The sequence below is a fragment of the Schistocerca cancellata genome, chromosome 4 (genome assembly GCF_023864275.1).
Source record: "Schistocerca cancellata isolate TAMUIC-IGC-003103 chromosome 4, iqSchCanc2.1, whole genome shotgun sequence".
Taxonomy (NCBI): domain Eukaryota; kingdom Metazoa; phylum Arthropoda; class Insecta; order Orthoptera; family Acrididae; genus Schistocerca; species Schistocerca cancellata.
The window spans coordinates 891,709,158-891,723,338 of record NC_064629.1 but is presented as its reverse complement, the minus strand read 5'-3'; the positions used below and the strand labels follow the sequence as shown (position 1 = coordinate 891,723,338).

The following is a 14,181-nucleotide window of genomic DNA, read 5'->3' as shown; positions in this document are numbered from 1 at the left end:
TCCGCTATTGTTCACATGTGTACAAAGTGCACCATGTGCCCACCAGTTTTATGAAAAACGGTATGCCTGCTTGAGGGTTAAATTTATCACACCACCATGTGTCTTTTATAGTTATTATTGTCTTTACTGTGATTACATTTACTTGGCAGTGTGAGGTTATTTTTCTTATGTTGGAAATTAGCAGGAGTGATGTAAGACACAGTAGAGGCTATAACCAGATCACATATATGATCCATGAGCACATGATTTATGCACAACAAAATCAGGTAAGGATAAAAAAACATTAGTTATCTTTTGGTTGTGGCATCTGTGAACTTTTATCCATGCCACACTATTGGTTAGTGGTGTACATGCTTTGTCATTGTGATTTGTTCTTGAACTTTTGGGTGCAGTCCTTTGTTTGCATAATTTGGAAGAAATTGCTAGTAATGAGTAAATCCTCAGATAGGGCACACAGACATTTTATCAGAGCTGCATAGAGTGCCCTGTGGAAGTAAGTAGGAGACACAAGAGAACATGTAGGAAAGTGGAGACAATTTATGGATGAGAAGCAATGTGCTCAACAAGTTCCTAATTGATACATAGAAGCATTAACTGATTATGTATGGTAGTTACAGGAGGAAATTGGGTACCAAAATCAGGAAGTGTACGATAACATTAAAAAGTGTTACAGAATAGTTAATAAGTCGAGGAAACTTGATGGTGAGTGTAATAAGGGTTAGAAGAGCATGTGAGCTAAAATAGACCTTAAAAAGTTATGTAAATTGTAGAGTAGACTACATTAAATCTTGCATGGACATTGAAGCTTGTAAAATAGGAAAATGCCTATGTGAGAAGTGGAGGACACAAAGATTACCTCAAATAAATCATTGTTGGGGATGCAGATAGCAGGACTGGTGTGGAAGGTGATAGAAGAGAGCCAGGCATTTGAAAGAAAGTGATAAGATGTGCTGGTAAGACTAGATGAGAATAATGAGAGAATTGCAGTGGTGGAGAAGGACAATAAATTAATGCTGAATTCTAATGAATGGATAAATAGTGAAATAAATTGCACAAGGAATGAAATGAGTTGCAGGAAATTCAAAGTAAAGTATGTGGTTTACGTTGTACAGTAGAATATCATGGAAGATAATCAGGATATCGAGAAATTCCTTGAGGATACAGTATGGGGTATGGAGGTGATTTCAGGTTTAGCTGATGATGTAGGGTTCATTACTAGGGACAAGAAAATTTTGGAAAAATTAGAACATGAAAAATAATGCAAAAACAATTTTTTAGTGAAATAATGTGAAATCACCAATTTTTACAAGATATTTTGAAATTTGTAATTTTTACCAATAAACATGTTATAAATCTGAGGATGGCAGTTTCTTAATATTTATAACTGTCAGTTACCGAATGTTAGTATTGCTTTTTGACTTCTTATCTTCTCAAGGCTGAGGTTAGGGTGCAATTTTAGAATGATAGTTCACCTAATTCATGTCATGTGTAGGTTTTCAAAAAACAGCACCAAATTTGGCAGAAACATCCTCAAATGTAATAACAGAAACCGGATTTAAAAAAAATAAAGTTTGTAAAGGAAACAAAAAACACTTATTTTGAAAAGACACCAAATTTGGCATGATAACAACATGGAATTTGGTAAAAAAACTGAACTTGGTGAAAAACAATGAATTTTGGGAAAACACTGAATCTGGAAAAAGCACAGAATGTTTTAAAAAATAACACTGAGTTTGGCAACAAAAAAAAACCATCAAATTTTAAAAAAAAATCTGAATTTGGCAGCAAATATGGAGTTTTAAGAAAGCACACACCAAATTTTGAAAAAAATATGAAATTTGGCAAACAACAGCACCAAATATGGCAAATGACAACATTGCAAATGGCAAAAAGCAACAAATTTGGCAAAAACTAACAATACAATTATGAAAAAAAACAAGGTATTTGGCTAAGAACTATCACTGCATTTGGAAAAATAGCACCGAATTTAATAAAAAAAACTCCTAATTAGATAAAAACCAAAACCAAATACATCTAATAACTTTCAATGTATATTTAATTATAGTTGTAAATCATATAATAGGTCATGTTACTGTTTCAACTCGAGAGCTAGATTTAGTGATTTATACTTTTAGATTTGTTCAAAATTACTGAAATAATGCAGCAATGATTTTATTAAGAGATCACCCCACTGACTGCAAAGTTTTTCTATATGTTTTAACATCAATAGTTATATGAAATTGTTGTGAACATTATGAATGGTGGCCAAGATGAAAGTATCTGCACTGAAAGACCATATATTTCAATAAATGTGCAGGGCTGACATCACAACCTTTGTCTGTCATGTTGTGCCTGGAATCTTGATGAGTTATTTTTATTTTGTTTTTATCTGGAGGTGGTCAGCCCAGGTGGTAGGTGGTAAGGTTACAGGAGGTGTGTATGCCGCAAATGCAACTTTTTTGTAGCAATGCTTTCCTATCTTGGGCATGTGTGATAAACTGTAAATCTCAGGACTCTGATTTCAGTCTTTAAAGGCAGTTTTGTTCAATGAGATCTCATATGAGTGACTTTAGTTTCTAATTGTATGTCATTGCAGTTGTAAAGACTTTTGGTTATAATAGATTTATATTGTGATGGACTTGAACTGATTTCGTTGGAATAGCATTGTTGGCTGTGAAATCTAGAGCTATTGAGAATAACTCATGCTAATGAAAATTCAAAGATAGCTAGGTATTCAAGAGTTTATTGCACTACTGTGCACAATTTAGCACATGTTGTTGGGTGTAAATGCTATGTCTGCACAAATAATTACAAATTTTGCACTGCTGATAGATACTGACCAGTTATTCAGTGAGTTATTTGTATGTGCCAACAATTCATATACATTGTGCATTTCTGAAAAATAAAAATTATTTATGTCAATGACAAAAGTGAATATGTTTTGAGCAATATTCTTCTTCTTCAGGATTTCAACTGACAAATTCAACCTCAGTTCATTTTTTATTAATTTACTCACTGATGTATATGACTGCTAGTATAATGTTTAGATAAAGGTCATCATTATGTTGAGTTGTTGGGCTATAGAGCAATGGCGTACAGCCACCTCCTATTGATGATAGTCAGCCAGGTTCGAAGTTAATAGACATATATTGCCTGCATTCTGACAGAAATTACTACCATCTCATAATCATTTGTACTGAAAGGGATACACGACATAGAAAGAAGGATCCTTTATTGTATGATTATATGATAGCGGAACAAACACTGGTAGCAGTTACTTCTGTAAAATATCTGGGAGTATGCGTGCGGAACGATTTGAAGTGGAATGATCATACAAAATTAATTGTTGGTAAGGCGGGTACCAGGTTGAGAATCATTGGGAGAGTCCTTAGGAAATGTAGTCCATCAACAAAGGAGGTGGCTTACAAAACACTCGTTCGACCTATACTTGAGTATTGCTCATCAGTGTGGGATCCGTACCAGATCGGGTTGACGGAGGAGATAGAGAAGATCCAAAGAAGAGCAGCGCGTTTCGTCACAGGGTTATTTGGTAACCGTGATAGCGTTACGGAGATGTTTAACAAACTCAAGTGGCAGACTCTGCAAGAGAGGCACTCTGCATCACGGTTTAGAGAGATTAGAGTGCGCACAGAGGCTTTCAGACAGTCGTTCTTCCCGCGAACCATACGCGACTGGAACAGGAAAGGGAGATAATGACAGTGGCACGTAAAGTGCCCTCCGCCACACACCGTTGGGTGGCTTGCGGAGTATAAATGTAGATGTAGATGTAGACATGAGGAGGAGGAGCAAGACCCTATGAGTATCACTGTAAAGTGATATTATGAGTGAGTATAATATGAAAGGGATTGCTTGCAAAAGAGAAGTGGGAACCATATCTAAACCAACTTAACAATATCAGCTGGAGGTACTAGGTCTGTGAAATTTATTTTTAAAGGTTTTACCAAGAGCATGGAAAAATTTTCTTAAAATGGCCCTGCTCTAACTTCAGTTTCATGTGTCTAAAAATCCCAGATAAAGAAGTCCTTCCCCTTACTCTCTTCCAATGAGTCTGCATTGCTAATCAGTCTCAGACAACCTGAGAGAATTGTTGATATTTGAAACAGCACCTTCTCCCATGTATCTGTTGACTGAGAACAGCTTGTCCAAGGACAAAATGTGCCATAATTGATGGTGGACACCTTCTACATACTGTTGTATATGACTCATCAGCTATGTTCAAATCAGTGTGCAAAACCTATGTAGATTATTTACAAAAACACTGTGGATGTAATATCATAGTAGTTTCTGATGGATATCCTAGTGACATCTGTTACCAAAGAACCAAAGTAGCATGCTTTACTGCACTCATCCATTACAGTGTCACAAGAATTATATGTATCAGATGAAACTACCAAAAGCAAACTCATTTCAATTTTGATGGCTGAAATGGCTGCAAAGAGCATTGTGGTTAAGCAGAAAATAGATGATCCATAAGATGACATTGGTATCCTTATATTGCTGCCAACACTAACCTCTTCTCAAAATAACATCTGTTTCCTGAAGAGTGGGTGGGATAATTCTGTCAGTATTCTGTAGCGTCGACATCATAAAAATTTAATCCTCTGGTTGTTCTTTCATTTCACACAGCAAGCAAGTGTGGCACTACCTCAGTCCCCTTTGGGAAACAGAAGAGGAATGTTAGCACCCTTTACATGAAAAACACTTCCCTGGCTGACTTTTACCACATCTTCATTTTCAAGCAGCTGGATGTAACAGCACATCAATTTTTGAAGCAAGGGAAAGGTTTATTGTGACACTATATGGCTCAATTTGATTATCCACATAGGGCTCAAGGCATTAACTTCTTTGTGTGAATCTGTATTGTGTTATATGTTATTTTTTCCATTAACAGTAGCTTTCATTTTTTAAATATAGTACATTTAGCTGGTAAGAAATGACATTATATAAGGAGAGGCAGAGGGGTGCTTTCGGGGTTACTAAATTTTGACATTTAGAAGCACCTACCATGAGAAACATGAGTTTCTTGCTATTTTTATACAGCCTTAGCAAAATGAACATCCTATTGAGAACAGGGTTAGAGAGAGGGAAGGGGATGTAGGTTCTCAGTGATAAGTATGGTTGGTATTGGTCATTAGGGGCACCTGCCGTCATGTCATTATACTTTTAAAAATGTACAATCCAAATTACAAGGCTGAAATATGTCTCTCTCTCTCTCTCTCTTTCTCTCTCCCTCTCTCTCTCTCTCTCTCTCTCACACACACACACACACACACAAACACACACACACACAAACACACACACACACACACACACACACACACACACACACACACATACACTTTTTTAAGAATTTTTTCATTCCTTTGGAGCTTTGTATCTTGGTATTTATGCAGTATCCATGCTCTATAACAAAGGGCTGAAGGCTTCTTGTCACAAGAAGCACAGGAAAAAAATTATGGAGAAAAAATCAGCATAATTTTACCATTTTTTCATGACCCCCAAAGTTAGCACAGTGTTCTTGAGGTTAAAAACATTGATTCTATGCTAGACACAACCTACATACAGCATACTGAAAGTTCATAAAATCAAGACCTGCTGCAAAGTCCAGCGTATCTGCTGTCCTCTCAGCTTATTTATATTAAAATATCACTTTCAGTACCAGGTGAGGTCAGAATTTTCTGTTAAAATTCTCATGGTCATTGCATGACCCTGTTATGAAATCATGAATCAGTAACTATCTCTCAGATGCTATGGATCATAAAACATCTTTTACATCACAGCAGTTCTTTAACAAGTAAAGATATCTGTACATGGCTTTCTTCTGCTTCAGTATTTCAAGAATTCTCAGGTAGTGACAAGTAGCATAAATGTTTATGTGCCCCAGTTTGGAGTTAATGAAATACGGAAGAAATCGGCTCTCTCCGAAACTGAACTCGCTTCAAACTGTCAACGTTCTGTCAGCCATTCTTAATTCTTAATGATTTTGTCAACTGAAGTGCCACATGTTTGAGTGGGTGCCACTGGGAATTTGTCATGAGGAAGAATTGGGTTTGAGAGGTGAATCTTGACTTAATTCATATCAGCTGTCCAATGAAACAGTCAGCTCATATGACATAATTATGTCTATGTATTTTACACTTACAAGAGGGCCTGTTCCACAGTATTAAAACAAAGAAATTTTTATGTTCAATTTTGATAATAATGGCCTCTAGGCTGCATCATAGATGGTCTGTGTTAAGTGCAGCTTCATTATGTGGTTGGTAATCTTAAGAAGGTGTTCCATATTACCACATTGGAGCCTAATGGGTTGGCATTCCAGTTAATACTCAGATCTTGAGGAAATCTGCTACAATTTACAATTTTTTAATAAATTTACTAATCTACTTATCCTGTTTAGGCAGTATATCAGCTTAACCTTCCATACTTCCTCTTTATGAATATGTATACTTTTAGCACAAATAAATTATACAGGGATTATTAGGTATTACTCTAAAGATACTGTTTTTCAGCATTTTTATTTTGCCCCAAAGTGGAAATATTTATCATAAGTCATAGGGAATGGTAGGCTATTGATTTAACATCACTTGTCAGCAGGAAATACTAAATGCTTCATTTATAGGTACAGTGTTTTATTGTGAAATGTTTTTTTCTCATGTTTACAAATTAGAGAATGAATCATTCAAAATGCTCAGGAACACAAAGACCTGTGTTACACAGCCTACAGAAGTATTTGGTCTCTTTCCTCACTACCTTTTCTGCAGCTTTCCCTTGTTCCCAACAGGCCTTGTATCTTCAAGGGGTTTGTTTCCTTTTCTGTTGGTGGCAGTTTCTCAGGAAAATGACATACTGTGAGTCTGTTTGCACTTGCAGTTCCAGATGCTGAATGTGAGTCTTTATTTAGTTCTGCTCGTCCTTGTTGAACCAATTGCTTTGCTGATTTACAGATAAAATCTGATAATGCACACTTTTTTGACATTTTGATATTGTGAATAATGGTGACATTCACAACTGCCATCATAAAAATATGGAAGAAAATCTTTTTCCTCAATTTTACAGTCTCTCACTGGAAAGGACAGTAACTCATCAGCTGGTCTCCTCTGTCAACACCTGTTTTAGACAAGTTGTAGTATAGTGTAAAGTCTGGCTTCACTACCTCAACATATCCACTACTGGTTTTTACACTGACATGTGAAGCAGTCATCTTATGCTGTGTTGACAACATGTGTACATCATGTTTGTCTTTCTATTTCAAGCAGAAAAGGTGTCCTTTGTGACAAAACATCCTTTCTCCTTTCTTTAGTTTTTGATTTATTAGGTTTCTAAGCAAACCTATCCTGTTCTTCATCACAATTCCAACTTCCAATGCATTTATTTCCCATGGCTCTTCAAGCACTGCAGGACTTGTATAAAACCTGATCATGTATACCACATGTCATTTTCCCAAGTAAGAGGAACATAGCCTCAGGAGCAGGGATTTGACAGAATTGTCAACATTTCCTTTCCCTCCAGTATAAACTTCAGCATTGCACATATAGCTTGTTTGAGCATCACTTACAACATACAGTTTTATCTCATATTTCTCTGGTTTGTGTTTCATATATACACGGAATCCAGTTCTTCCTCAAAAAGGACATAGTGCTTCATCCACAGTCAGATTTTGTGATGGATAAAAGACTTTTCTGCATCTTTCTGTGAAAAGGTACCAAACAGGTCTTATTTTATGCAGATGATCATGGCCTGGTTGTTGTTAAGGTATTCATAGCGCATTATTGTTAACATGCAGTTTCCTTAACATGGCAAAAAATCTCTTGCATGACATTAGCTGAGAAACAAATGATGAACCAAGCACAGGGTCTTCAGACCAATAACCCCTATGTTTAGGTTTCTTTACAATACACATATGCAAAACAATTGCAAAAAATTGATATACTTCATGTATCCTCACTGCTCTCCACTTCATACATCCTCACTGCTCTCCACTTCTACTATAAACATTTAGGTTTGATTCTGTTCTGATGGTGAAGTTCAGATATATTATCAGTAACATATATATTTGTCTCTGACTTTACTTTTAGAAACATGCTGTGATCAAGAAATTGCAACAGTCTAGTTCCGTTGATAATGTATGAACAGGAACCTGAATTCCACTCTTTTCTTCAAACAGAGGTAATTCAAGGAGTGCATCAAAATGACACCATTGATTATGAAGGACAGGCTATTGAAATGAATGACAAACCTGACTAATAGAAACTTGTGCATTAGCTTCTTCATACTCACTACCATCGTTTCTATCAGCAGCACAGATTTCACTCTCCAGCTCACATGGGTCATCCTTGTCTTCTGAAAAATTGCCAATGTTGCCCGAAATATTGTCAAGTTCTGAGCCATTGTTCAAGAGTTCTTCAATCTCTAAGTTTGACAAGTGATGTTTGTTATCTATATTCACTATTTATATGTTGTTACACATGGGAAGGATGCATACAATACCACAACCCCACAGAAGACATAGAACAAAACAACCTTCAACAATATTCCGAGCGTGCACGCAGTTCACGTAACACTGGTACCATTCATGAGAGACTGGCGTCTGCTAGCCATCAACAATGCACTTACGACAAGCCAAACAATTAGTCTCACCATTTACAAATGTAAATCACATATTTAAATCACAAACAAATAAGTCAGAAGTGAAGAACATATGACATACGTCCATCGGATTTTATGGTTAAAACATAGTGAAAATATCTATTATGTCCGTCGGCTCCAATGTGTTAAGAAGCAACAGGAAATGAGAATAATTGTGGGGATAAATAGTGTATTTGTGTAGGGCACATGGCTAAATCAAATGTGTCACAATGGAAATTTAGATATCCTGATAGAGATTAACTGGGCCTATTTCATTTGACAATGTCCTGAAATTCTGTTCTTGAAAACTTTGATGAGAAATGGAATAATTAATAATGAGAAAGGAAAATTTTATAAACTGTAATAACAATGAACAAGAGATCTGAGGGTGTACAACTGACATGTCTAGCCCATTGAATTGTATATGTGATCTTTGGTGCAAGCATGCTATAAACATACTGGCTTTGTGTAGGGAAGCAAAGAATGATTCATCTTGAAAAATAATTGGCCAGATCCTACGTATTCATAAATGCTTGAGAGCTGCATGAACCCTATAATAAAGTTGTAGTGGTACTTACAGTATACAAGGTGCTATCCAAAATTTTCGGGACTGGTGCTGCCATTTGTTGAAAACCTTACCTTTGGACTAATCGTCACCATCACCCTCGAAGAAATTCCCATCCACACATATACACCAGTCCCAGCACTTCTGCCACTGGTCAAACATTTTGTGAAGTCCTGTTCTTTGAGGGGGCTTATCACCGCAAGCGATGCTTCTTGAATCCTCTCTAGAGTGTCGAACCGATGGCCTTTCAACTTGAGTTTCAGTTTTGGGAGTAGCGCGAACTTGCAAGGTGCCAAATCTGGTGAGTATGGTGGGTGGGGTAAAACCACCATGTTGTTTTTTGCCAAAAAGGTCCTGATGAGCAAGGTTGTTTGACAGGGCACATTGTCGTGATGTAGCAGCCAGTTCCCTGGGCACCAAAGTTCTGGCCATCGCCACCACACATTTTCATAGAGCTGTCACAAAACATCACAGTAGTATGCGGAATTCACTGTTTGGTTGGGTGGGATGACTTCTTTGTGCACAAGTCCCTTGGTATCAAAGAAAAAGATGATCTTGCTCTTCACTTTACTCTTCATCTGTCTCGCATTTTTGGGTCTTGGAGAGTATGGGCTTTTCCACTGGGACAATTGTTGCTTTGTCTCTGGGTCATAACCGTAAAGCCAGCTCTTATCACTGGTGATAACATGTGACAAGAAGGTTGGATCATCAGATGCGGTCTGACGAAGGTCTGTTTCTGTTCGCAGATCCATCATAAAATTGCCACACAGCAAACACAGAGTATTACAGAAATCACTGTGGACATGCAACACTTCCTCCCAGCTGAATGCCACCCTGCACACTGACTCATCAGATATGCAACTCTCGCCACCCCGAGGTGCAAAGATCTACTACTCCTACTTTCCAGGTGGCAGAACCAGTCCTGAAAATTTTGGATTCCACTTCATAAGGCTGTTCCAGAGAAAGAGCAGTATAATTAGTTCCTTTGATGTAGAAGGCATGGAGACTTGGCTGGTTCACCATCAAGGCTTGTGAACTTGCGCAGATATCACAGCTATTTTCAGACCAAATTAAGCAGTTTATGTGTGATATGTATTTTTAGTGTAATTTTATGCAATAATTGAAAAGAACATTGTGGAAATCTGTGGTGATTTTTGTGTGTGAGCATGTGTACTCATAACTTAATGTAACTTGTACCATTTCCATTCAGTTTCATTAATTTTCTATATTTCCTAATATAATTTTAAATTTTTTCACCAAATAGGTGAGCATATGCACTATTCAGATACTTTTGACAAGAATTATTTTTGATTTTGAAGTTAATATCTACCCCTTTTTCAAACTGTTGTCTGTCCCTGCAGGTTTATCCAGCCTGCTCTGTTTTAAGCAGGATCTCAGCATTATGCTTGCAATGCTGTAATAGCACAAGTAGCTTCAGAGATCCTCTAGAATTTGTAGCAGCATGAAAAAAGCTGCTATTTAACTGATTATTACTCAGAAACACTTAACTAATCATTACTCAGAAACACTTCGTACTTCATCATCCAAGTTTTCTCCATTTACTGTTCCCTTCACACACACACACACACACACACACACACACACACACACACACACACACACACACAAAAAGGAGCTGGTGTATTACTCTGAACAATATTAATGACTGCAGAAAAATTGCAATTAAAGTCAAGAGAAACATCAGTTTATAGCTTTAATATAATTACTCACTGTCAATAATATTTTAATTATATTTTACATAGGGATATTTTTAAGAGGTGGAAAGTTTTTGGATTTATTTTCAAACATACTATTTATGCTTCAAAAATCAACAACTTATCCTTACCTTTTCAAATGAAGGATGTTTGATGACAATAAGGGCATGTTGAGCATTTGGAATTTCACTTATTCTTTTCCAGTCAACAATACCAGTCACAGTTTTCACATCTGCCTGTTTGTCCCACGTTAGTGTTACCTCCGAGGACAAGGAATTGTTATCTGAACCATAGTGCCCAGTGACTGTGTAATTCCTTCGAGGATAAGCAAAATTAATTTCAAAGTGTTCTTCTTCCTTGTTGAGCTAAAACACAGTTAAAACAGATTTTAATGTGGTAACATGTGACAGGCAATTGAGAAAAGATGAAATATACTCAATACTTACAGATGTTTTGTTGGTGAATGTAGTATCACAAGTGATCCATGCATCTGGTGTCAGGTGCAAAGTGGTTTTCTGCCAGAACTTAGAGTCAAGATATTGATAGTCTGTTTTAAGTTCGACTGTCCTGTTTGTATGTATCGCTGAAACATAATATAACTCCTTGACTGTTGCAAAAATAGTGTATAATGAAACATAGGAAAAACTTGTATGAATCAACACAAGTATGAGTTTATAAGGTCACTCAAATGAACAACAATATTAAGTTAATAAGTTAATGGTTCATTAGTTTGTCCCACATTTGTGAACAATTTTACAATGATATCGCACATGCCATATCAACACAACAATTAAACACCGATAAAATTTAAGAATAAACCACAAATATAAAAAAAAAAAAAAACATAAATGAAGATACACAGTTTCTTACATATCTAGTGACACTAGCATTTATAAATTGTATAATATGAATTTTTCTGGATAAGAATATGAAAAAATGTAGCTGATAATTCCAAAATGAGTACCTCACTATAAATTCACATTTCATCACATACTGCACATCACTGCATTTTGGTCCAAACTCTTTCAGTTACCCATCAGAGACAAGTTGATACCTCTGCCTTCCACCAGAGTCTCCCTGTTTTCTTATTTGTCTGTCTGAAAAATCTGAGTTTCTACTACTCCATTCTGAGCACAGGAAGGCAAAATGAAGTTAGCATGATCCATCACAGATTCTAGGCATAAGAGTAGCTTGCATTACCCAGTGAATCATGATCCAGTATCCATTGGTGACACATCAGGAGAGTAGCAAATTACTTCTTTACCTTTTTTGTGTGTTTTCATATTTTAATTCTTGAATTCCTTGTGTGTTTTTGTATTTAAGAAGTGTAGACTCCCATTTTAGTAACTGTAAAGTGTAGATCTGTGTATTCTGTGGTACAGTCATCACTTGTTTGTTTCAAATGGCCAGCGGCCATTGGTCACAACTCAGTCAGGCTCCAGCTCCTGTTGCTGACACACCAAAAGGGTAGCAAGTTACATGTTTAGCTTTTTCTGTGAGCTTCCATAATTTGATTCTCTATTTTCTTGCCAAATTTTGTATTTGAGAGATTTTGCCTTGAATTTTAGCAACTATCAAATGTAGATCTGTGCATTTCTTTTGAATGGCCAGCTTTACAGCTCAGCTAGGTGCCAGTCTCCATTGGTGACACACCAGGAGAGTAGCAAGTTACATCTATAGCTTTCTCTGTGTACTATTAGAGTTAATTCTTAAGTTAGTAGTACTAGGATGGACAGGATATCTCCATGTTGTGTGTGGGTGCAGGAGGAGCTGGCCGCAGTTCATGAACAGCTGAAGATGCATTTGGCCATGGTCAGTCATCTTCAAGCTGCTGTCTGAGGGTGTAAACTGAAAAGAATCTGGTACATCACATGGTACATCTCAGGTGCCACTTATTTTGCCCACAGGACCTGCTGCTGAGGCATCTTGCAGTGTAACCGAGATGGTGGATCTGCCTTCACCTCACAGTGAGGTTGTAACATGTTTGCATTGCTCAAGAGGGATTGTCTGATGAATGCTCACTAGTCAAAATGCAGATAGCAATTCCCAACACCCAGTAACCCATAAATATGCTGCTTTTCAATCCATGATACATTGCTAATATCCATCCCCATGAGTGAAGCTAACTTCCAAATGAAATTAAATGCAATCAAAAAAATAGTATCAAATAATGGCTATCCTCCTACCTTAGTGGACTCCATAATGCAAAAAAATCAGAAACAACAAGTATACTCTCGTCTGTACTTTATTCTTAACCCACCAACTCAAGAATGCAATAAATGGGGCACAATTTCATACTTACGAAAAGTATCATTGCATGTAGCCAGAAAGCATAAATCCAGAAATGTAAAAATATTTTATGTGCTCAACACTAATGGACACTTTTTGCCCAATGGGAAAGACAGTACTCCAGCTTTGGATAAGAGTGTAATATATAAAATTACTTGTAACTGTGGCAAATTCTATATAGGTCAGTCTGCCAGGGCATATATACCCACTTGAAGGAACACCACAGAAGTTGGAACTTTGAAAAGGAGACTCTACTTTTGCAGACTACCTGCTTGATGAAGGCCATGCTTACAAGATGAAACATGAAGTATTACATCACCCCCACAAAGAAAGGAAGATGAACTGTCTTGAAACAATGGAGATTAGTAAACACATACCCATCAACCTCAGCCTTGTACTGAATGACCAGATACAGTTCCTTTATTCACCACTGCTAACTGCAAAAACTACTTATCATTCCATCCAGGCCATGTTGTAAATTACTCCTCTTACTCCTCATACTCACATGCTCCATTTCCTTTATTTCAGTTACTATAATTTCTATTGTTATGTTAAAAAAAATTGATTTGTATAATTACAGCTGCATCACTCACTGCTTAATATCACTGTTACACTGAAGAGCCACAGAAACTTGTACACCTGCCTAATATTGTGTAGGGCCCCTGCAAGCATGCAGAACGGTCACATGACATGGCATGGGCTTCACTAATATACGAAGTAGTGCTGGAGGGAAATGACACCATGAATCCTGCAGGGCTGTCCTCAAATCTGTAAGAGTATGAGGAGGCGGAGATCTCTTCTGAACAGCATGTTGCAAGGCATCTCAGTTGTTGTTGTTGTGGTCTTCAGTCCTGAGACTGGTTTGATGCAGCTCTCCATGCAACTCTATCCTGTGCAAGCTTCTTCATCTCCCAGTATCTACTGCAACCTACATCCTTCTGAATCTGCTTTGTGTATTCATCTCTT

At 37.0% G+C, this 14,181-nt stretch overlaps 1 protein-coding gene across 1 annotated transcript in view; it reads right to left on the bottom strand.

Moving 5' to 3' along the window:
• The window catches only part of LOC126185051 (uncharacterized), a 707,909-nt gene that overhangs the window by 279,232 nt on the left and 414,496 nt on the right, over nt 1-14,181 (bottom strand). Inside the window, exons 47-48 of the mRNA XM_049927806.1 lie at nt 11,373-11,509; nt 11,058-11,291 (exon numbers count right to left, since the gene is read on the bottom strand). Coding sequence (XP_049783763.1) covers nt 11,058-11,291; nt 11,373-11,509 — 371 coding nt within the window. The remainder of the gene's footprint in view (nt 1-11,057; nt 11,292-11,372; nt 11,510-14,181) is intronic.